The sequence below is a fragment of the Cebus imitator genome, unplaced genomic scaffold (assembly GCF_001604975.1).
Source record: "Cebus imitator isolate Cc_AM_T3 unplaced genomic scaffold, Cebus_imitator-1.0 Scaffold364, whole genome shotgun sequence".
NCBI lineage: Eukaryota > Metazoa > Chordata > Mammalia > Primates > Cebidae > Cebus > Cebus imitator.
The window spans coordinates 197,169-220,464 of NW_016107679.1; the positions used below are offsets into that span (position 1 = coordinate 197,169).

At 37.0% G+C, this 23,296-nt stretch overlaps 1 protein-coding gene and 1 long non-coding RNA gene across 3 annotated transcripts in view; one reads left to right on the forward strand and one right to left on the reverse strand.

Annotated features, from left to right (window-relative positions):
* The first annotated feature begins 947 nt into the window (after positions 1–947).
* On the forward strand, positions 948–22,286 carry CD274 (CD274 molecule). The gene is made up of 7 exons (XM_017506854.2): positions 948–1,267; positions 7,601–7,666; positions 8,579–8,917; positions 14,518–14,805; positions 17,147–17,254; positions 18,420–18,479; positions 19,582–22,286. The coding sequence occupies exons 2-7, from the start codon at positions 7,615–7,617 to the stop codon at positions 19,602–19,604; spliced, it is 870 nt and encodes a 289-aa protein (XP_017362343.1). The 5' UTR covers positions 948–1,267; positions 7,601–7,614; the 3' UTR covers positions 19,605–22,286.
* LOC119468000 overlaps positions 2,884–23,296 on the reverse strand; it is a 67,395-nt gene continuing 46,982 nt past the window's right edge. Inside the window, exons 2-4 of one of the 2 annotated variants that reach the window (XR_005196636.1) lie at positions 17,185–17,281; positions 15,179–15,260; positions 2,884–3,326 (exon numbers count right to left, since the gene is read on the reverse strand). This is a non-coding gene — a long non-coding RNA (uncharacterized LOC119468000). Of the gene's footprint in view, positions 3,327–14,946; positions 15,261–17,184; positions 17,282–23,296 lie in introns of those variants that run through there. The other variant, XR_005196635.1, reaches the window with a different exon arrangement.

Below are 23,296 nucleotides of genomic sequence, written 5' to 3' on the forward strand. Positions count from 1 at the left end.
TTGCAAAGAAAAATCCACACTCCTGCCAAATCAAAGCAGTGTCATCCCCAATATTTCGGATAAAAGTAAAAATCTGTGATATGATCAGAATGTGAAAATTCTTATTTGGGAAGCAAATATTATAACCAATGCAAGGGCCATCTCAATACTCATTCATTATGTACTATTTGAACTGTAGCTGAAATGAATAAGCAGGAAAGGCAAACAATGAAGAATTCAATTTCTCAATTTAGAAACAGAGAAAAAGAAAGAAAAGGGAGCACACATGCACAGTGGCTCAAGCCGTAATCCCAGCACTTCGGTGGATCACTTGAGGTCAGGAGTTTCAGAAAAGGGAGCACCTTGAAGTTCAGCAGGGGATAATACTTAAGTAAATCATGACACCATCTTCTGTGTGAACCGCGTGGTTTCAGCTTGCCCGTTCACTAACCCAAAGCTTTCAGAAGAGTTTTCTTAACCCTCGCCTAGAATAGGCTTCCCCAGCCTGAATCCCTAGGGTGGAAGAATAGCGGGGACGATAAGCATTCTTAAAAGATGTAGCTCGGGATGGGAAGTTCTTTTAATGACAAAGCAAATGAAGTTTCATTATGTCGAGGAACTTTGAGGAAGTCACAGAATCCACGATTTAAAAATATATTTCCTATTATACACCCATACACATGCACACCTACTTTCTAGAATAAAAACCAAAGCCATATAGGTCTGCTGTTGACTTTCTATATGTTGTCTATATCAAGTTATGTCAAGATGTTCAGTCACTTTGAAGAGGCTTTTATCAGAAAGGGGGAAAATCTCAAGGCAGAATTTAGGCTGTTACCCCTCTGAAGGTAAAATCAAAGTGGTTCAGATGTTGGCTTGTTGTAAATTTGTTTATATTAATAACAAGCTAAATGTGGATTTGCTTTAATCATCCAATCTTCCTGGTTGAAAACCTCATTTACAAGAAAACTGGACTGATAGGTTTCACTTTCTGTTTCATTTCTATCTACATAGCTTTATTCCTAGGACACAGTGTCCTACCCAAACTAAAACAATTCTGGATACAACGTTGGACACAGCGCTAGCTACCCAAACTGAAAGTTTCCACCGAAGGTCGGGAAAGTCCAATTCTCCGCAAAGGCATACTACATTTACTGCCTTGGGCAGAGGTGGGCGGGACGCTGCCTGCCGGCCGGGCGCGATGATGAGCAGCTGACAAGCCCCGTGCAGCCCAGTCCCGCGCAGCTTCCCGAGGCTCCGCACCAGCCGCGCTTCTCTCCGGCCGCAGGTAGGGTGCGTTGTTCCTCCGCGGGTGCCCACAGTCCAGCATCTCTGGCTGTCTCGCTGGGCACTTTAGGACGGAGGGTCTCTACGCCCTTTCTTTGGGATGGAGAGAGGAGGAGGGAAAGGGAACGCGATGGTCTAGGGGGCAGTAGAGCCAATTACCTGTTGGGGTTAATAAGAACAGGCAACGTATCTGGCCCTACTCCAGACGCGATTCAGTTTTGCTCTAAAAATAATTTATACCTCTAAAAATAAGTAAGGTAGGTAGTCATTCTTATGCGACTGTGTGTTCAGATTATGGCTCTGATGCTAAGCTGGAGGTCTGGACACAGGTCCTAGTCCAACCTCAGCTGCTTGCTAGTAATATGACTTGTGTAAATCATCCCAGCTGCAGCATCTCCTAAGGTCCCTTCCCGTGCTAAGCAGGTCCAGGACCCCTGAACGCAAGTTCTTTGCTCTGTCCATTCTGAGAACTCAAAGGAGTCCTAAAAGAGCGGTGGAGGAGCCTAAGAATAAAAATAGTACAACAAAACTTGTCTTAGACACATTGACCTTGGCCTATGTCAAAGTTCAGTATGGGTTTGTCTCATAACACAAGGAGTAAAAGTACCATTGTTCTACCTCGTTTTTTTAATACTTGAAAAAAATTTACTGTGGATACGTTTCTATGAATTAAATAATCTTCTAAAAATGTGTTTATTGCTGCATTCGATTAAGCTGGGTAACTAAATGAAATTAATTCCTCACTGTTGGACACAAAGGTTATTTACAATGGTTCTGTCTTAGCCATTCACTGAACATCATTGCATGTATATTTCTGGAACATTGCTGATTATTTCCTTCACATAAACTTAGAAGTGTAACTACTTAGTCAAAGACTGAATATTTTAAAGGCCTTTTGATGAAAACTGAAAATGCTTTCAAGAAAGGATGTATCAGTTGACAATGATAGTTGTCAACAGTATTTAAGAAGAACTATGATACTGTGAAGAAAAACTTAGCCTTTCTCAGTAGAAGCAGGTAGGCAGAGGCCACATGTCAGCAGTTAGAGTGTGGTCTTCAAGGAAGTCACAGAAATACTGTGGGGAATTGAAACCCCATGTGGAAAATGTACAAGAGTGTCTCAGTGTGACTGAGAAGGAGGTTGGGCATGGGTTTTAATAGAGTTTAATAAAGTTTGATCACTTAGTAGAGCCTTAATAAATCAACTCTCTTAATCCTTGATCCCACTTAAAAAAATTGATTTTTCTTTGTAGAGATGGGGCTATTGTGTTGCTCAGGCTGGTCTTGAACTCATAGCCTCTGGTGATCCTCCCGCCTCAGGCTCCAGAAGTGCTGGGATTACAGGTGTGAGTCACCATATGGGCCTCTTGCTCTTACTTTTGAGAAAGAAAACTTAACCTTTTTTTTTTTTTTTTTTTTTTGAGACCAAGCCTCACTCTGTCGCCCAGGCTGGAGTACAGTGGTGTGATCTTGGTTCACTGCAACCTTTGCCTCCTGGGTTCAAGCAATTCTCTTGCCTCAGCTTCCTGAGTAACTGGGACTACAGGCACCCGCCACTATGCCGGGCTAATTTTTGTATTTTTAGTAGAGACAGAGTTTCACCATATTGGCCAGGCTGGTCTCAAGCTCCTGACCTTGTGATCCGCCTGCCTTGGCCTCCCAAAGTGCTGGCATTGCAGATGTGAGCCACTGCACCCGGCCTCTTAACTTTTTCTCTATCTCTTCCTCCTACCCATCCTACCCTTGGAAGATGAGAAGTAGTATCAGTTCCAGAGTATTATACTGGGCTTCCCCCAGGGACAAACCCACTTCCCCAACCTGAATGAGCCATCACTTCTTCCCCAGTTTACATTTCATTGCCCTTTGAATGTCTCCATTCGGAAACGGGAATTCACCGATGGTCATAATTCTTACCTGAAGAAGGAGATGTCAGTCTTCTTCTCTTAGACCAATTGCCCTGATGTGAGGTTTAGAGGTTAAAGACCATGTGTATTTACATGATCTTTGTATTCTGCCTTTTTGTCCCTCACTAATGACAGCTGTACTCCAAGGAAACGGAACTGTGAAGGAGAGGGTTTGATGAGAAATTAGGTAAATATTGGATCTAATCAATCACTTTCCAGGAAACCTTTATTACTCCTAAAAATTTTAACTAAATACATTAAAGGATAAGAACTCCACCAGAGTAGGCCATAAACATTGGCAAAATTAGTTGTAATCCATGACTAGATTTAATGTCTCTTTGTTTTGCTCACATATAGTTATAATGCTTTGCTTGAGATTAGGGGTATCTTAAGTTTTCTTCTGCCCAGTAAGTGTATTTGTGTTTATAATACAATAATTATAAAATATCAAATGTTACATTAATATTTTATAACTGTACAATTAACTCTGGCCCAAGGAAAAGATAGTCCGATAGATGCTGCAGCCCCATTTTAGCAAACTTCGTGACCTCACAGACCTGATGCCATCACTATTCCCCATCTGCAGGATGGATGGAAAGGAGAAAAATAAGAAATATGTACATAACCCTATTAAGAGGATGATGACTCATTTTATTTTACTTACCTTTTTTAATATACAGGGCTCATAGAGGTTGATAAGAAACCAGTGACATAAACAGACCAAAAAATGGTCAGATCTTTCAAATTAGTAAAAAAAAATTTTTTTTTTAAACAATACCCAATTATGGGTGAAAAGAGAATGTAATGGTACCAATTATCAACATATGTGAAGAGCCAGAAAAATGTTCTTTTTCTTTGATCAACAATATTATTTGGGGAAATCTATCCTCCAGGCCTAGCCTGGGGCCTGGCACACAGTAGGCACTCAACAAATATTTGCTGAACACACAAATACTTATGATATTTTAAAAACTGGCAACAATCTGATACCTAACAATAGAGGAATTAAATATTATGGAATATGGAACTGTTAAATAAGATGCTTATGAATATCATGCAGTAAAATGGACAATATTTATGTCATAAGCTTAAATGTAACAAATGGGTATTAAATGTATAAGGTTACAATTAATTTTTAAAAGATTGCAGGGAAAAGGACTGAAAGATATATACTGAAATGCTCACAATGGTGACAAGGTTTCCTAGCCTTGGCACTATTGACATTTTGGGCTATATGTATTTGCTGTGGGAGGCTGGCCTGTGCACTGTGGGATGTTTGGTGGCACCCTTGGCCTCTACCCGTGTATACTAATAGCAACCCTCCCTCAACCAGCCCAATTCTGACAACCAAAAATGTTTCCAGGCATCACCAGATGCTCCCTGGGTAAGAGTGATATAACAGTAGGTGATTTTCCTCTTCTCATTTTCTGTAATTTCATTATATTACCTTAATAATAAAGACAAAAGACATTAAAATCAATGAATGTTATTCTACCTCAATTTGGGTGTTTGGACTCCATTTTGGGGTTCTTTCTATTATGTAACCTGGTCTGCTAAACATTCTACAGTTTGGGGAGGTGAAATGATTCATGAAATTTTGTTTATTTTATTTTCCTGATACTAAAAGTAAAACATTCATTCAATTGAAAATTTGGACACAGAACACCAAAAAAAAAGAAAAAAAATCAAAAATCCATCATCTCATCTCTCTTTTTTCTGTCTTTTCCTTCCCCTAAAAACAGTAAGAGTGAAAACCTACCTGTACTCCCTCTAATTTAATTCCTAAGTATAATCACTGTCAATATCTTGGACATTTCCTTTGTCTAAACACACACACAAACACACACACACATTTTTTTTAAAAAACAAAAGTGGACATATGTTGTTTTGCAACTTACTTCCTACATGTTTACAAAATCAGTACATTTACATATGCTGAATTTGGTCCTTAATGGTATTATATTTTGTGAATCTGTAAAAATTTATTTAACCACTTAGGAAATCTAGAATATTCTCAGTTTGCTATTATGAGTAATGCTCTTCCTTTACATATACTGTTATATACATGTGTGTGTGTGTTTGTTTTAGTAGGATAAATTTCTAGGAGAGGGTGAATGTCATATGATATATGCATTTAAAATTGTAATAGGAAGTATCAAAGTGCCCCGTAAAAAAGTTAAACAACTTTACATTCCTCCCATTAGTAGATGAGAAAGCCTATTTGCTCATATCTTCACAGACACTAAATATTAGAAATACTTATGATTGTGGTCAAGCTAATAAGTGAACATTTGGACACAGAACACCAAAAAAAAAAAAAAATCAAAAATCAAAAATCTCATCTTTCTTTTTCTGTCTTTTCCTTCCCCTAAAAACAGTAAGAGTGAAAACCTACCTGTTCTCCCTCTAATTTATTTCCTAAGTATAATCACTGTCAATATCTTGGACATTTCCTTTGTCTAAACACACACACACACACACACACACACACACACACTTTTTTTTTAAAACAAAAGTGGACATATATTGTTTTGCAACTTACTTCCTACATGTTTACAAAATCAGTACATTTACATATGCTGAATTTGGTCCTTAATGGTATTACATTTTGTGAATATGTAAAAATTTATTTAACCACTTAGGCAATCTAGAATATTCTCAGTTTGCTATTATGAGTAATGCTCTTCCTTTACATATACTGTTATATAAATGTGTGTGTTTTTGTTTTAGTAGGCTAGATTTCTAGGAGAGGGTGAATGTCATATGATATATGCATTTAAAATGTAATAGGAAGTATCAAAATGCCCCGTAAAAAAGTTAAACAACTTTACATTCCTCCCATTAGTGGGTGAGAAAGCCTATTTGCTCATATCTTCACAGACACTAAACATTAGAAATACTTATAATTGTTGTCAAGGTAATAAGTGAACATTTGGACACAGAACACCAAAAAAAAAAATCAAAAATCCATAATCTCATCTCTCTTTTTCTGTCTTTTCCTTCCCTTTTACCTTTTAAAAACAACAAAGAATGAACACTTTTTTTTCCTTTTAAAACCAAGAAAGAGTGAAAACAACTTTACATTCCTCCCATTAGTGGGTAGGAAAGCCTATTTGTTCATATCTTCACAGACACTAAATATTAGAAATATTTATAATTGTGGTCAAGCTAATAAGTGAAAATTTGGACACAGAACACCAAAAAAATGTGAAATGGTGTTTCATATAATAGATATTTTTATTGTGAGATTGAATAACTTTTCTATGTTTACATGTCACCTGTATTTCTTATTCTCTGAACTATGTTATGACCTTTCACTTATTTTCCTCATGGGTTATGTGTAGTTTGTATAGTTGTCTTATCGATTTTAGTAACTATCTATATATTAGGAACATTAATCTCCTATCTTATATGTATGTGGCATTAATTAGTTGATCATTTGTGTGTTCATGTCTGTATACAAAGGTTGGAGAGGCACTAAGGGAAAACTTACCTTTTTCTTGTCAAAGTTTGTAAATATATGTATAACACAAGAGAGAGAAAATACTAATAAATGCATCGATTGGCTGAAATTGAGTATAAATCTTTCACTCCCCTACTTCAACGTAAGCTCCAAAAGGAGAGTGACTTTTCTTTCCTGCTGACTTCTGTATTCCTCATGCCTAAAACAGTGCCTAACACAGAAGAGGTGCTCAATCAATGTTTGCCAAATGAAAGAATTAGTAAATTTACAGTAGGATGACAGAATGAAGAATAGAATCTAGTCAGATACCTCTGGAAGAATGACTGTGGGTCATTCATATCTTAGTATGAATTAGTCAAATCCAACTCTCTCTCCTTCCCACTGTTACTAGAAGAATCTGTTTATTGAGAGAATAGATTTATAATTAGAATAAGTGAGAGGGACAAAAGAGAAGATTTTGAAGGATGGCACCTGAAGGAGGACTAGCATAGCTGATATAGTGAAGTGGAAGTCGTGAATAGCTAAAGGGTAAGATGAAAGTATTTAGCTGTAGGGGGAAAAAGCATTGACAAGATGGAGAAATAAAAGTCAGATTCTTCTTGCTTTGAAATTTTGTACAGGGCAGGTTCTACTAGGTACATTACAATGCAGAAAAAACATGAAATAGTTGAGAAGAGTTTGGTGCAATATTATCTTCTTGGCTTCTTTTGAGTGGGCAGGTTTTTTTCTATAATAAATTAGAAACTACTCATCTTGTAGTAACTTTTTTCATTTAACTTTATATGGCTGTGGGCTATAAAATGAAAGTGTTGAACTTCTAATTCCCTGTTGGGTTTCCACAATTACAAGAAAATCATGAGTGGTTATTAGAAGACTATCTCAATTAGAACTACTAAGTCCCATACTGCCATATTGTGTGTTTAATTATTAAGTAAAGCAGTCGTCTTTTTGTGTTTTCCATTATTAGGTTATTACAGAAAGATGAGGATATTTGCTGTTTTTATATTCATGACCTACTGGCATTTGCTGAACGGTAAGACACCAAACGCTTCCATTAGGTTCTATGTTTTAAATATTTTAACCATGAGTTTAAAACTAAAATGATAATTTAATATGCATGCAACTTTCTTATAGAGAGAACATTCTATTCTTTCTTCTACTTTACACAATGACAAAGTATTTCTTGACACAGGTGACTTTGTCATTGGGTAAAGATATAGAGAATATAGACAAATCAAAAGACATAAAATAATCCATTATCCATTTCCTAGGGATAACTACTGAAAATATCTGGGAAAACTGCCTGTATGTATACTTTTATTTGTTTGTTTTCAACAAAGCCAGGATCTTTCAGTCTTGGTTGCTCTGTGACATGCCTTTCCTGATGAGGATACTCTAAGGAAGAATTTTAGGATGCATGGAAAATGTCAGGGTAACACAGTAATGGCATCACCCTGTGGTCTTCCCTGAACTCCATACCGATGTACTTCTTGCCAGAAAACTAATCAAAAGTTTAGGGAAGTAAAAAGAGATGACTGTTAGAATCTATCATTCCCTGTATGTAGGAATCAAATAGATTTCCAGCCAAAGGACATTCTGGGGATGTTTATGTGAAAGCAAGCCTCCCTGGTTGTAAGTACTCCATCTCCATATATTTCTACAGTAACCTATGTTTATAAATTGTGGAGGCAACTTGTTTAGCTAATTTTATTATTCTGTTACTGGGACACTATGTCTCGGCATGAGATAGAGTGTCCCAAAACATATTTCAAGCCCACTGGATAAACTATGTATTTTAGGGAAGCAAGTTCTTAAATATAGTTATAACATAACTGACCATCACTATAACATCACTGTAACAAAGTGATTTTTAAACACTGTGTCAATTTTGTAAATGTTTTGAGGAATTTTCCCTTTTCTGAAGATTGTTCTTCTTTCTTTTTAGCATTTACTGTCACGGTTCCCAAGGACCTATATGTGGTAGAGTATGGCAGCAATATGACACTTGAATGCAAATTCCCAGTAGAAAAACAATTAGAACTAAATTCACTAATTGTCTATTGGGAAATGGAGGATAAGAATATTATTCAATTTGTGCATGGAGAAGACCTGAAGGTTCAGCATAGTAGCTACAGACAGAGGGCCCAGCTGTTGAAGAACCAGCTCTCCCTGGGAATTGCTGCACTTCAGATCACAGATGTGAAACTGCAGGATGCAGGAGTTTACCGCTGCATGATCAGCTATGGTGGTGCTGACTACAAGCGGATTACTGTGAAAGTCAATGGTAAGAATTATTACAGATGAGAGGCCTGATCTTTACTGAAAACATATTCCAAGTGTTGAAGACTTTTCATTCTTGTAAGTCCATGCTTACTTTTCAAACAGAACAGCATAGTCTGTTCATTCATTCATTCAGTTCATGAATTCATTCACATAATTGTACAATTAGCGTTTCTTGAGCACCTATTTGATAGTCACTGGAAATCCAGAGGCAAACAACACAGATCCACGTTCTACAGTATGTACAGTTTTCCAAAAATAATTCCTAGCCTTTACTTTTTTATTATTATAAATGTAATACATATACTTGCAAATAATTCAGATACTATGGAAGACATAAAATGAATTGCAAAAGTGTCCTTCCTCCCTTCACCACTGTCTCCCATGGCATGCAAAGAGAGTAACCACTATTTGTGTGTCCTTGCAGAAATTTTTTTATTCAACTACTATTTTTATAATTTTATTAGGTCTGTCGAATTTCCTTTTTTTGAGCCTCTCTATATCAAATGCAAATAAATATATTAAGAACAAACCCCATTGTAAGGTTCACCCTAAAAAAAGACTTGAAGTCACTCTGAAGGCAAAAAATAATCATATTAAGTGTAAAAGAACCTATTCTTCCAGTACAGTATAAAACTATACTCACTGGGCCTACATTCATCTTGAAAATCTATACTGATGTTGTCTTGGAGAATTGAGGAGGAACTAGTGTCAGTTCCTTGGTATTGACCCACAGTTATGTCATCAGGCCACTTGAGTTCAAAGTTTTGAGTTGGCACTAGCTAAGTAAAGGAAAACACCTCTGCTTTCATTGTTGAGTTTCATAGAATTGAAGGCTGGCTGAAAGGATCCCAGGCGGGAGCAGCTAATCCAAACTCCCACAAAGAACAAAAATCCCCCAGAAGATCTTCTATTCATATATTTCCTGCAGTGGTGTCCCTGTCATATCCCACAATGGCATCCCTGCAATTTGGACTCCCCTACATATCCTGTTGAAACTACTCCCTAATAATAAGCTGAAGTCTGCCCTCTCTAGTTGTAGGTTTGGGATTATTTTGTTTACATGATGACCTTTTAATATTTGACTATTTGACTAGAATTAAATCATCTTCCCTTGATCTTTCTACCTCTGGGCTAACTACCCTCAATCTGAGGGCTAACAAAACAAGTAGAAAAGTTTTACATTTGTCACTGATCACTGAGCAATGATTAATCAGTAATCACTGATAACTATAAACTCAAATACAAAATCATGTAGGGATTAAGAGAAGTGTATCCGTTTTATGATATATTTCTGGTCTCTGATTCTGGCTCAAGTAATGCTACTATTGCCAAGAAGATTTCACTTGTAAAGTAGATTTAATTTTCATTATATTTTACCATATACTTCTCCATTCATGACATCTCTTGAGATGTTGTGGCTTATATTTTCAGTTTTTCTCCAGTCCATCAGCAAATATCAGGCATCTACTGTGTTCCAAGATATTAAAGAAATCATCACAACTTAGCCTCATCAACAGCCAGCATTGCTAGATCTGGGATGGAGAGGAAGAGTACAAGCCTGGCAGTCAGGAAGAAGGCAGCATAAAATTTAGGTACTTCCAAAGAAGGTCTCTCATCAGCCTGTAGGGAGTGTATAGGGAGGGGACAGCTGTCCTTGTAGTAGAAGGGCTTTTTTCAGGTCATCTGGGCTCCATAATATCCCTGTGTATCTGCAGTTTTCCTTTGCTATGGATCAACACAATAGGAAATCTTCTGGCACCAATGTTTTTTCTACGAGGAAGTTCTTCATGGAGCAAAGCAAATGACTACCCAGGTTTGAGGACCTGATTTGTTTGAGGATTCCATTTTGTATTATAAATTACTTAATTTGCATTCTAGTCCCAATCCATCTTGTTATTTGCATACAGTGTTTATGGGGTTTAATTGAGCCATACCAAAAGTCTGAACCTTCTGCACTTAGAACAAGCCAGCCACCAAGCTTCACTTGCACTCAGTAGGCAGTGTCTCCAGTGGAAATGAGGTAGCTTGCTTGCAGGAGCTCTCCAACGCAGGGAAGTAGAACTCCTGAGTCACCTCCAAATGCAAATGATTTCACAGTAATACTGTTGAGCTTTGCTTCCCATCACAGTAAATGTGTGGTAACGGCTTCTCCACAGAGTTTACTCATCATGGAATTTTAAAGGTGAAATATTTTGAAACCGAAATTTGAAAGAATTTAGTTTTGGATTAACTCAATGATCATTATCACTTTGGGGTTACTGTACCTTTCCATGTTTGTGAGTTTAAATACCAGACTTTCAGGCCTCTAACTTTCAATGAAAAGTATTTTTCTTTAATCGCTGAACCTAATAACAGGGAAAATGAAATGTTCATCAGACTTTCAGGACCTTCAATGAGATTAGGCAGCTGAAAGATCACAGTGTTGCATAGTTATCCCACTAAAGCTATTTGGATCATATGGACCAAATAGCAACCACTGTCATTCCCCACCAACCCCTTCTCTCCCCCAAATTCCCAGCTCTGTTTAAGTGTTCTCTGTAGCATTTATGTCTATCTAGTATATTGTGTAGCATATCATATCATACTTTTCTATTTTGTTTATTGTCTCTCTCCTCCTCCTCCTAGAACATAAACTCTACAAGCACAGAGATTTGGGTCTGTTTTACAATATTGTTGTATCCCCAGGGCTTTGGTGTATAGCAGAGTAGTAGTGCAACAAGAGCATACAAAAAATATTTGTAGAGTCAATGAATGAATAATTTCCTCAAATAGGATTAACCTAAACTTTTGGAAACATGAACAGATTTGGATATGTAAAAATTTATTTCCAAGACTGTTCATCAGGAACTGTTGGTACCTTCTAAAGGGTACACTGAAGCAGCAATAATAAAAAGAGGAGGAGGAGCAGTTCTGCTAGTAGTATTGACTACTACTACTATAATTACCCTGTACAACACTCTGCCTAAATTAGTTCATTTCTTCCTGAAAATGACTCTATGGGGTAGGTGCTTCATCATGTAAGATCAATATTTTTCACATTTTACTGTCTCTGAAATCTGAGTGTGTCTTTCAGTGATGGAGTCTTTGATTCCATGATAAGTGGTATTACCTCCATTTTAAGGATGAGGAAACAGAGGTCCAAAGAAATTAAGTAATTTGCCCAAATTCATGCAGATAGTAAATGATAAAGCTAGTTCTAAATCCAAGCAGATTAGCTCTGACGTCTGAGACTTAATAACCACGTTTTATTGTCTGTATTTGTACCTCTGGTGTGTGTGTCAAGTTATATATTGGCTTCAAAACTACCATGACCTTTTCTTGGTTTTGACTGTCCAACATTAGTATAGTATACTCTATGGTAAATATATAGAGAGAGTATAGTATACTCTATGGTTAAAAATACTAGCATATAGTATACTCTAGTATACTCTATGATAAAAGTATGTAATATATAGTGTTCTATAGTGTTTAAAATATATGCTATATAGTGTTATAGATCTAGTAAACCAGGGGTCTGCAAAAAATTTTAATTACTCACCTCATCTGTAAAACATTTTAAACTTAATGTGTGTGTGTGCATGCACATTTGTGTGTAGTTATAAAAAATTTACTTTTTATTAACATATAGGTTGTTACCATAAGAAATTGCCATTTTTGAAGAGCAAAAGAGGTTGTATATTACCATTTTCATCTGATTCAACATAATAGACATTTATACAAAAACAGACATTTTAAGAGGATAAAATAAAAATTTAATAAACAACATTTTAATTCTTAGTAATTGTGATGCTTCACTATCATTAGTTAATATGTCAAGGCATAATATACCTACGTGAAATATATCATTAACAAAGGTGGATGGTGTCAATAATATTGAGATTTTTTTTTAATAATACTGTGAGGTCTAATTAAGTACTTATTGTTTATAAGTACTTATTGTCTATTAAGTACTTATTGGCTGATAAAAAGTGTTACTTCTGCTGTTTCCTCTTGGGTTGCGCTTGAATCATTAGTATTATCTTCAATCCTCTGTTTCTTTGTAGGAAACTTTTTAATTAGTTGTTTAATTTCTTAAGATGGTTAGTTTAGTCAAAATTAGGTAAGAGAATTTGAAAATCCATAACTACCCCAAAGCAACCCACTCATAAAAACTGTTATTTTTGTGTTTTGAAATCGTAATTATACTGATTTTTAGTGTTTCCACTGGTAGTGGTTTCATTGATTTAGGAGTACCAAGACATCACTCATTATTTATTTGTTTTGTTTGATCCTAACTGCTTTGTATTAACTCTCTGTGAAGAAATTACATCACAGATCTATTGTTGTCTTTGGTAAAGGATTGGAGAGTTAAGGCTCTAGATCATTAGTGATTACACTACACTATCAGGAGTAAAACAAAGATTCTACCAACAAAATAAGAACATGTTAAAGTACTTGTAATGAATAAACACGAGTAAAGCTCTTATGCTATATAAATGCACTAAACAATGTACTAGAATTGTCAGCAAACTGGGTATCTTAATCCTAGAAGGGTCCCAAACCAGTGATCTAAAATTGAATCAAACTTTCTTCCTTCGGCATAATAATTATTTAAATGATTTATTAAAGTAGCCAACATTTAAAAGCTTAAAAAATAAGTATCGCAATGTGATATCCTTGATAGGACCCCAGAACAGAAAAAGGATATTATGGAAAAACTGGAGGAATGGAATAAATTATGAAGTTTATTAATAATGTACTAATGTCCTTAGTTATGATGACTGTACCATGGTAATGTAGTAGAGAAATGTAATAGAGAAAACTGGGTAAAGAGTATACAGTAACCCTATACTATCTTCGCAGTTTTTTTGTACATTTAAAACTTCTAAAATAAAGAATAAATTTGAACATTAAAAAGTATCACCAGAAACATGTATTACTGTTTACAGATAAAACAGTATGCATTTTCATATCTAATTTCTGATCATTGACTTCATATCAGAAAACTAAATGACACATTAAAGTCAGATTTTCTGTTCATTAAATAAGTCTAAGAAAACAAAGTGTACCAGCTGGAGAGATTCATGTTTATAAAGACAGATTTACAACAACAACAAAAAAAATCCAAGAATAAATTTAAGAAGAAATGGGGCCCTATGTAAAAAGTATAGCACTTTACTGAGAAACATATGGAGACCTGAATAAATGGAGAGATATATTTTATATTTGAATAGAAGGACTACTGGTTTGAAGAGAATTCTCTTTGTATTATTTTTTGTAGAAATTTAAGGGGTACAAGAGCAGTTTTGTCACATATTACATAGTGGTGAAGTCTGGGGTCTTAGTATAAATTAATCTTTACATTTAGTTTGAACCCAATAAATGTACCAACATGATTTTTATAGCAAGATAACCATTCCTAGAACCCCAAAGTTGGCCCAACTTTGAAATAAATTGAGGCACAGCTACCAGGTGTTCCCATTGCTGAGGCATCTGAACATTAAGCATATGCCTCTGAGAACCAGCCTGCATTGATACTCTTTCTAATGTGGACAGCATCAAGCTATGTATCTAGTTCTGTTCTCAACAAAAGCCCTGACTTCTTTTTTGCTTATGACCTAGCCCCATACCACAAAATCAACCAAAGAATTTTGGTTGTGGATCCAGTCACTTCTGAATACGAACTAACATGTCAGGCTGAGGGCTATCCCAAGGCCGAAGTCATCTGGACAAGCAGTGACCATCGAGTCCTGAGTGGTAAGACCACCACCACCAATTCTGAGAGAGAGAAGAAGCTTTTCAATGTGACCAGCACACTGAGAATCAACACAACAGCTAATGAAATTTTCTACTGCACTTTTAGGAGATTAGATCCTGAGGAAAACCATACAGCTGAGTTGGTCATCCCAGGTAATATTCTGAATGTGTCCATTAAAATATGTCTAACACTGTCCCCTAGCACCTAGCATGATGTCTGCTTATCGTGGTCATTCAGTATTTTTGAATAAATGAATGAATGAATAACACTATATTTATAAAATGTATCCTCATTGCTCACCTCCATTCATCCAAATCATATTGTTACATAATAAACATTCAGCAGGTATTTGTTGGATGTGCCTTTTGTTCCATGTGTTAGTACTCATTGGATACACATAGAATAAGACTCAGTTCATACTCTTCAAGAAACAGATAAAAAACGAATGAACAAACAAACAAAAAACAGGCAATTCAATACCATGTGGGAAATGTTCTTTCATAGCTGGAAAACCTGGGGGAATACCTGAGAGGAATACTCAATTCAGGCCATGTTTCAGGAATCCAAATCCTAGGACATCCAAGCTGCTTCTTTCTTTCCAGGGTTTCTGTGGTAGGAAATAAATTGAACGTATTTTTCTATCTTATGCCAAACAGGAGGGATCCTTTCTCCCCTGTGCCTCTCCCAAGTAGTCTACGACATTTCAACACTAGCAGTCTGGTTAGTGGCCAGGTCATGAGGCTGTGTGTCCCTGGGAAAATTACTAGACTTCTGTGTGCTTCACCTTCCCCGTAGGATTATAACCTACTGAGCAAGGTTATTGTAGGGGTCAAATTAGCAAATGTGTGAAAATGATATGAAACCATTGCCTGCGCAAATTCAACTATTTTTTTTTAATCTTCCTACTCTACTGAAGTAGGTAGGGTGGGAGACAGAGTCTGATGAGAGGCTCAGAATGTAAAAGAAAGTGAGGTGGGTGAGCATGATATTTAATATAAACATAAAGATATTCAGAGAAGAGCTTCTCACTGCCCCTTCCCCCCATAGACGTTGATACGAAAATGCCATGTACTTCAGCAAAAATAGCTGAAAAATTTGATAGAAATTCAATCAATACGAAAAGATAATCCAGGATGGTCTTGTGAACAGACAGAGGGAAAAAAAAAAGTTTAGAAAATGAAGGGGATGCTCTTACTAGGGTATGAGTCCTTAGTACTCAATTGACTTTCAGTAAAAACTAGATTAGTGGGTTCCTGTCATTTAAAAGCTTGTTTTATGACAACTTATCTGTTGGTTGGTCTATAATAACTCACTTAACTGTGCATAGTCTGTCTCCTCATCTGTAAATTGGGGATTTTTTTTTTAAATACCTGGCATGCCTAACTGATAAGTTGTTCTGAAACTGAAATAAAATACATATGAACAGGCATTGTAAAGTGTAAGTTGTAGAAAAGGCTGGCTGTTGTTGTGTCTTTAAAGCTTCAGCTGGGTAGTTAGAGATGGATCATGGGTCTCAGTGGAGAGTTGAGCCAGGCAGGAGCTGACTAAGGGTGAGAGGTGGGAGTTCACAGCCTCTGAACATCTGTGTGCCTTGGTACCCCTTTTCCTCCTGCGTGGGACCCCAGACAAGGAGCGTAGTAAGAGATACCAGTGACTAGTTGTCCAGAGATGTTCAAACTGCAGAGAAAGATAAGACAATAAGCACTGGTCTCCAATCATGACCACAGATAGGAGGAGGTGGGAGCTCCTTAGCAGTTCTGGTTGGCCTTCCATGTTCTACTCTGCCATGTACACTAGGCTACTAGCTTCCATATTAAAGAATGCCAGAGGGGCCAGGAGCCTGTAATCCCAGCACTTTGGGAGGCTAAGGTGGGCAGATCACTTGAGGTCAGGAGTTCGTGACTGGGCTGGCCAACATGGTGAAACCCCACCTCTACTAAAAATACAAAAATTAGCCAGATGTGGCAGTGTGCACCTGTAATCCCAGCTACTTGGGAGGCTGAGGCACAAGAATCACTAGAACTTGGGAGGCAGTGGTTGCAGTGAGCCAAGATCGCACCACTACTCCAGCCTGGGCAACAGAGCAAGATTCTGAGAAAAAAAAAAAAAAAAGAAAGTGAAATAATCAAGGCCATCATTTAATACTGAGTAGCTGCTCCATGTGGTACTATGCTAAGCACTTTATACATTTTAGCCTCACAATAAATGTATTAACATTTGCATTTTGTACACTGGTTAAGTCACTTGCCCAAGACCTCAAAATTGGTTAAGGGCAGCAGAATTTAGCCCCAGCTCAAAGCCTGGGCTTCTTCGACTTCTCTATGTTGTTTCCATTTTAACAGAGGTATCTTACCATTCCAGCCACTCAAACTTTGGCATTTAAGAAAATTAATCTAAAGCTAAACTAAACTTCAAGGATGACTATTCTCCTGACCCCTTCCCATCAAAATTTTATCTTTAGTCAGTTTCTTTTTGTTTTGTTTTGTTTTTCAGAACAACCTCTGGTACTTCCTCCAAATGAAAGGACTCACTTGGTAATTCTGGGAGCCATCTTGTTATTCCTTGGTGTAGCACTGACATTCATCTTCTATTTAAGAAAAGGTAGTATTTCCTTTTGCAGTGGTCTCCCTGGGAATGAGAAGGGGGTGAGAATTGGATCAAGGCTGCAAGGAAACCTGACTTAACCTCTGCAAAATGGTGCAAAAGCATTCCACTATTCAACAGCAATTATATTAAAGCTGAGTAGGATCACTGGGTGAAGATGAAGTGTAAGGGGTGAGGGGTAGGAGGATGGGTGTGGATGGAGGTGGAAGAAGATGCAGTGTCATATAATTTTTTCTTTCATGCAAATTACCATAGACTTTCAGAAGAGAAAGGACTAAAATGCCTGTCATTTTCAGTTACATTTTAGTTTTGCATTAGTTGCACCCAGCTGATTTCTGGGTACCCTAAGTAACAAAAATAGTTCCTCCACAGAGCTGTACTTTTTTACTATAGAGTATTTTGCAAAATGTACGGTAGAGGGTGTTACGTAATTTGCATGTGTTCATTTCTCCATTTACCTGTGGGAACAATTAAAATCCAGGAAAATGAGTGTATTCAAATAATTTCCTCCCATTTAAGACAATTCAGAGTAAATAATTCCTCCAATACTTAGAGAAGTATAACAAGAGATCCAGTGACAGTATAGAGTTGTCTGATGTTAAATAGGGAAGTAGAATATGGAAGGGAATTCCAATAGTCATTGAAAAATTCCCCACAACTCCTTATGTGGGGAAAAGTAGTGTTAACTGAGAGAGTAGAGATGAGCTATTTCCAAAAATTACTTTCTTAACAGAACCGAGATAGCGAGAATATAAGGATCAAGTTTCAGTGCCAGTAAGATCCTGAGATGGAGTTGATTTATGCAAAGAAATCATTGTTGCCAGCTTGCATTTTGAATATTTCTCTGGAAAAAAAGATTAGTTGCTAGTAGAAATGGCTAGAAATCAATAGATAATAAAATACCTCAAAATTTGGTCCATCTCTGGGGAAAAGATGATAAATAAAAGTATATAGTCCTCAAAAAGAAATCTAGGATCAAAAGCATGTGCCCTACACTGTTGAATTAATTAACCTCAGAAGTTGGGAGCTGTGGAATAAGGATGTCCACCAGACTTCCTAGGGATTACAAATGTTTCTTAGAACTTGCAATGTAAACTTGGATCACTGTATTGGATGTAGAGCTGTGCTATATGGAAATAAAAATTATTTCTTTTTTTTCAAGGGAGAATGGTGGATGTGAAAATATGTGGCATCCGAGATACAAACTCAAAGAAGCAAAATGGTAAGAATATCAGAAGGGACTGGGAAGTAGAAGGCAAAGGAAACAAAATGGTAAAACAATAACAAGGAGGAATCCATCAGTCATAATCTCCTCTCCTTTTAAAGAATGCTGGTTCCCCTTTGCCTCACAACTAATACAAGAACTCCTCCCTCCATCTGAGGAGGTCTAGGGATGGCCTTCTAGAGTAGAGAGTGGGGAGCAGCTCTGTGGAGAGAGGAGAGGAGCAGGGAAGTGGGAGGAGTCAGCTTCTCTTTGCTAAGCTTCTGTTGCCCTGCACCCTAGCATCTTCCTGCAGCAGGGGACAAGGTTGACTTAGGTGGATGGATAATTAACTGACTCTAAAATATTGTGTGTCAGTATTGTAATACTATGTTAACTGCACCATGCACGGTATCTCATTTAATCCCTCATCCCTTGCTACTAGCAAAGAGAGAGAGAGAGACTAGAATTATCCTTATTTTATAGTAGAGAAAACAGAGGGTCAAGAAGATAATGTAAAGTGCCTGAGAACACACAGATGAAGACAAAAATCAAGCTTGGGGGCCATTAGCCTAACCATAGACCCTTACTCTTAACCCATCTGCTTCAATCCATTTTGCTACAAATGTCTACAATTATAAGCAGGACAGAAAAGCCTCACCCACTTTTTGAACTAAGAAGAAAGTTATATTAAGGTTTCTAATTTTTTTAATGCATTTAGAAAGCAAACTTAACAAGAAGCCCAAGTTTAAAGCAGTCTAATTAAGTTGGACAACCTCAGGCAAGTTTCATTCTGTGGCCCATAGCATCATTTGTGTTGTAAAGCTAAGTGGCAAATGTTGTTTGGGTCATGCTGGGGACCAGCCATCTCAATTTGCTCAGGACCAAGGGGTTTTTCAGGATATCAGATTTTCAGTTTTAAAACCAGAAAAGTCCCAAGCAAATCATTCACCCTTTATCATGTAAGAATAATTGGGCACAAATACAACTTGCTTCTTTTCTCTCACTTCAAATTTATCATTTATCATATCAGCAGCTATGAGTTATGTTTTTTATTAGATTTTTTGTTACTTTTTCCCAAGACCACTCCCTGTAAAATTAATATACTATTATCACTTTCCAGATACGCAATTGGAGGAGACGTAATCCAGCATTGGAACTTTTGATCTTCAAGCAGGGATTCTCAGCCTGTGGTTTGGGAGTTCATCAGGGCTGAGCATGATCAGAGGAATGAATGGGCCCGTAGGATGCAGGCAATGTAGGATTTAAAAGGCCCAAGCACTGAAAATAGAACCTGGCGAAAGCAGAGGAGGAGAATAAAGAAAGATGGAGTCGAACCAGGAGCCTGGAGGGAGACCTTGGTACTTTCAAATGACTGAGGGGCTCACTCATGCATGTGAAAGGGAGAAAGGATACTTCTGAACAAGGAGCCTCCAAGCAAATCATCCATTTTTCATCCTAAGAAAACAGGTTGAGAATCCCTAATTTGAGGGTCAGTTCCTGCAGAAGTGCCCTTTGCTTTCACTCAATGCCTCAATTTGTTTTCTGCATGACTGAGAGTCCCAGTATTGGAACAGTATTTATGTATGAGTTTTTCTATTTATTTTGAGTCTGTGAGGTCTTCTTGTCATGTGAGTGGTGTTGTAAATGATTTCTTTTGAAGATATATTGTAGTAGATGTTAAAATTTTGTCACCAAACTAAACTTGCTGCTTAATCACTTGCTCACATCCAGTAAAACATGGAGTATTTGTAAGGTGCTTGGTCTCTATAACTGGAAGTACACATTGGAAGCATAAAAATCAAACTGTTGGTTTGTATAGGATGTCACATTTATTTAACCCATTAATACTTTAGTTGACTTAATCTTATTCTCAGACCTCAAGTGTCTGTGCAGTATCTGTTCCATTTAAATATCAGCTTTACAACTATGTGGTACCCTACACACATAATCTCATTTCATCCCTGTAACACCCTGTTGTGATAACCACTATTATTTTACCCATTTTTCAGCTGAGGAAGCAAACAGATTAAGTAACTTGCCCAAACCAGTAAATAGCAGACCTCAGACTGCCATCCACTGTCCTTTCAGGATATAATTTACAGCTATATTTTACTTTAAGCAATTCATTTATTCAAAAACCATTTATTAAGTACCCTTGAAATATCAATCACATGCCAGGCATTGAATCTACAGATGTGAGCAAGACAAAGTAACTGCCCTCAAGGAGCTCATAGTATAATGAGGAGATTAATAAGAAAATGTATTATTTTAATTTAGCCCAGTGTCATACCATAAGGATAACGTGAGGAGAAAAGCCAAGCAGTGTTGCCAAGAGGAGGAAATAGGCCAGTGGGGTCTGGGACAGTTGGATATACTTAAACATCTTAATAATCAAAGCAATTTTAGTTTACAAGGAGAGGTCAGTACTTAAAATAACTCTGGAAAATAACACTGGAATTCCTTTTCTAGCATTATATTTATCCCTGATTTATTTGCCTTTGCCATACAATCTGATGCTTGTTTATATAGTGTCTGGTATTGTTTAACAGTTCTTTCTTTTCTCTTTAAATGCTATTAAATTTTAAATTCATACCCTTCCATGATTCAAAATTCAAAAGATCTCATGGGAGAAAGTTTGAAAATCTCCACTTCATCCTCCAAGCCATTCAAGTTTCCTTTCCAGAGCAACTGCTACTACCTTTTATTCATGTTTTCTTCTAAAGATGGTCTACATTTGGAAATGTATGTTAAAAACACATATTTAAAAAAATTTTTTTAAATCTTTAAATGTGTAGTAACACATTATATGTCTGCTGTGCACTTTACTATTTTTATTTATTATAGTGTTTCTTATGCAGTAGATGGAGTGAATTTCAAAGTCCCCAGGGGTCAGGACCCATGTCTTCTTTGTTTCTAAGTCATCTTTCCCATAACCTTTTATTATCTTTCATATGATTTATTACCTGTTAAATATGTGCTACATATATATCTAGACGGCCAGCATTTGTTAAGTATTTGCTTTAGGACTGAGTTTGGATTTGTTTATGTTTGCTCAAAAGGAAACCCATGGGCTCTCAAGGGTGCACTGAGTCAATCTAGTCCTAAAAAGCCATCTTATTATTAACTCTGTATGACAGAATCATATCTGGAACTTTTGTTTTCTGCTTTCTCTTGAGTATAAACTTCACTTTGATGCTGTACTTGCAAAATCACATTTTCCTTCTGGAAATTCCAGCAGTCTACCTTGACTGCTAGCTACCCCGTGCCAGAAAAGCCTCATTCATTGTGCTTGAACCCTTGAATGCCACCAGCTGTCATCACTACACAGGTCAACTAAGAGGATTTCTGGAGCTTTTGAGATTCAGATGCTCTGGAAGATCCCAGTGTTTCCCTTCCCTCTTGTCCATATTCTGGCTTTGATGACAAGGAATGTCTTGGCTTTGCCACACGTCAAGGCTGAAGAAACAGAATCTCCAACAGAGCTCCTTGTGTTATCTGTTTGTACATGTGCATTTGTATAGTAATTTGTGTGACAGTGTCCTTTGTGTGAATTACAGGCAGGAATTGTGACTGAGCAAGACACACAATCTGCCCAGTCTATTCCTAAGTCCTAACTCCTTCTTGTGTTGGATTTGTAAGGCATATCCCTTTTGTCTCAGTTTCATTGTAAATGGCATAGGCAGAGATGATATCTAACTCTGCATTTGATTGTCACTTTTTGTACCTGCATTAATTTAATAAAATATTCTTATTTATTTTGTTACTTGGTACAACAGCATGTCCATTTTCTTGTTTTCTTTGTGTTTCATAAAATGCTCAGTTTAACATCCAGTGGGGAAAGTTACTTGGAATAATTGCAGCCTTCCTCCTAGTTCTTTTTTCATTGCTTCTGTGCTTACACAGCATGCTTTTGAATACTGCACAATGAAAAAAGTATCAAAAGAATTTATTTTTTTAAAAAAATTATGTATTGAAAATTTTCTTTCTTTCTCATTAAGGAGCTTCCTTTAGGACCATACCAAGAAGAGTCAAAATCCTGTCATCTACATTGAAGATCTGAGGGAGGGAAGGTGGGAGAGAAGGAGTGGAACTCAAGAGAACAATAGGGAAACAAAGGGACTTACCTCTAAGAAAGTACTCTTCCCAAGACTGTAAATGGGTATGCAAGCCAGTGCATATGAAGCTGGACACATTGCAATCTTTAAGTTTTGAAAACAAAACAAGAAACCTAGAACTATGCCAAGTTGAGGATTAAGGCCTAGCAATGGTTAGGACCACAGATCTGTGGTTTTGAAACAAGTATGACAAAATTTATCATTCAAGGAATTATAGACCTTTTAATGTTTCATCCAGTAAGATTTTAGTCATGAAATTCCATTTCAAAATTCTTTATCACTTGTCTGAATCAGATACTCTTAAAGGATTATAATGGGTATTTCTAAGAATATGTGTTTGACTCTAGATGTTTTTGTTTATTTGTTTGTTTTTGAGACAGAGTTTCACTCTTGTCACCCAGGCTGGAGTGCAATGGCACCATCTCAGCTCAATGCAACCTCTACCTCCGGGTTCAAGCGATTCTCCTGCCTCAGCACCCTGAGTAGCTGGGGTTATAGGCACCTGCCACCACGCCCGGCTAATTTGGTATTTTTAGTGGAGATAGGGTTTCACTATGTTGCCAGGCTGATCTCTAACACCTGATCTCAAGTGATCCTCCCAAAGTGCTGGGATTCCAGGCTTGAGCCACTGCGCCTGGCCTTTAGATGTTTTTAGTAATGATGATACATTATTTATGCTAGTCCTTGGGCAGTCAAAGCAATTAAAATGGGTGCTAGACA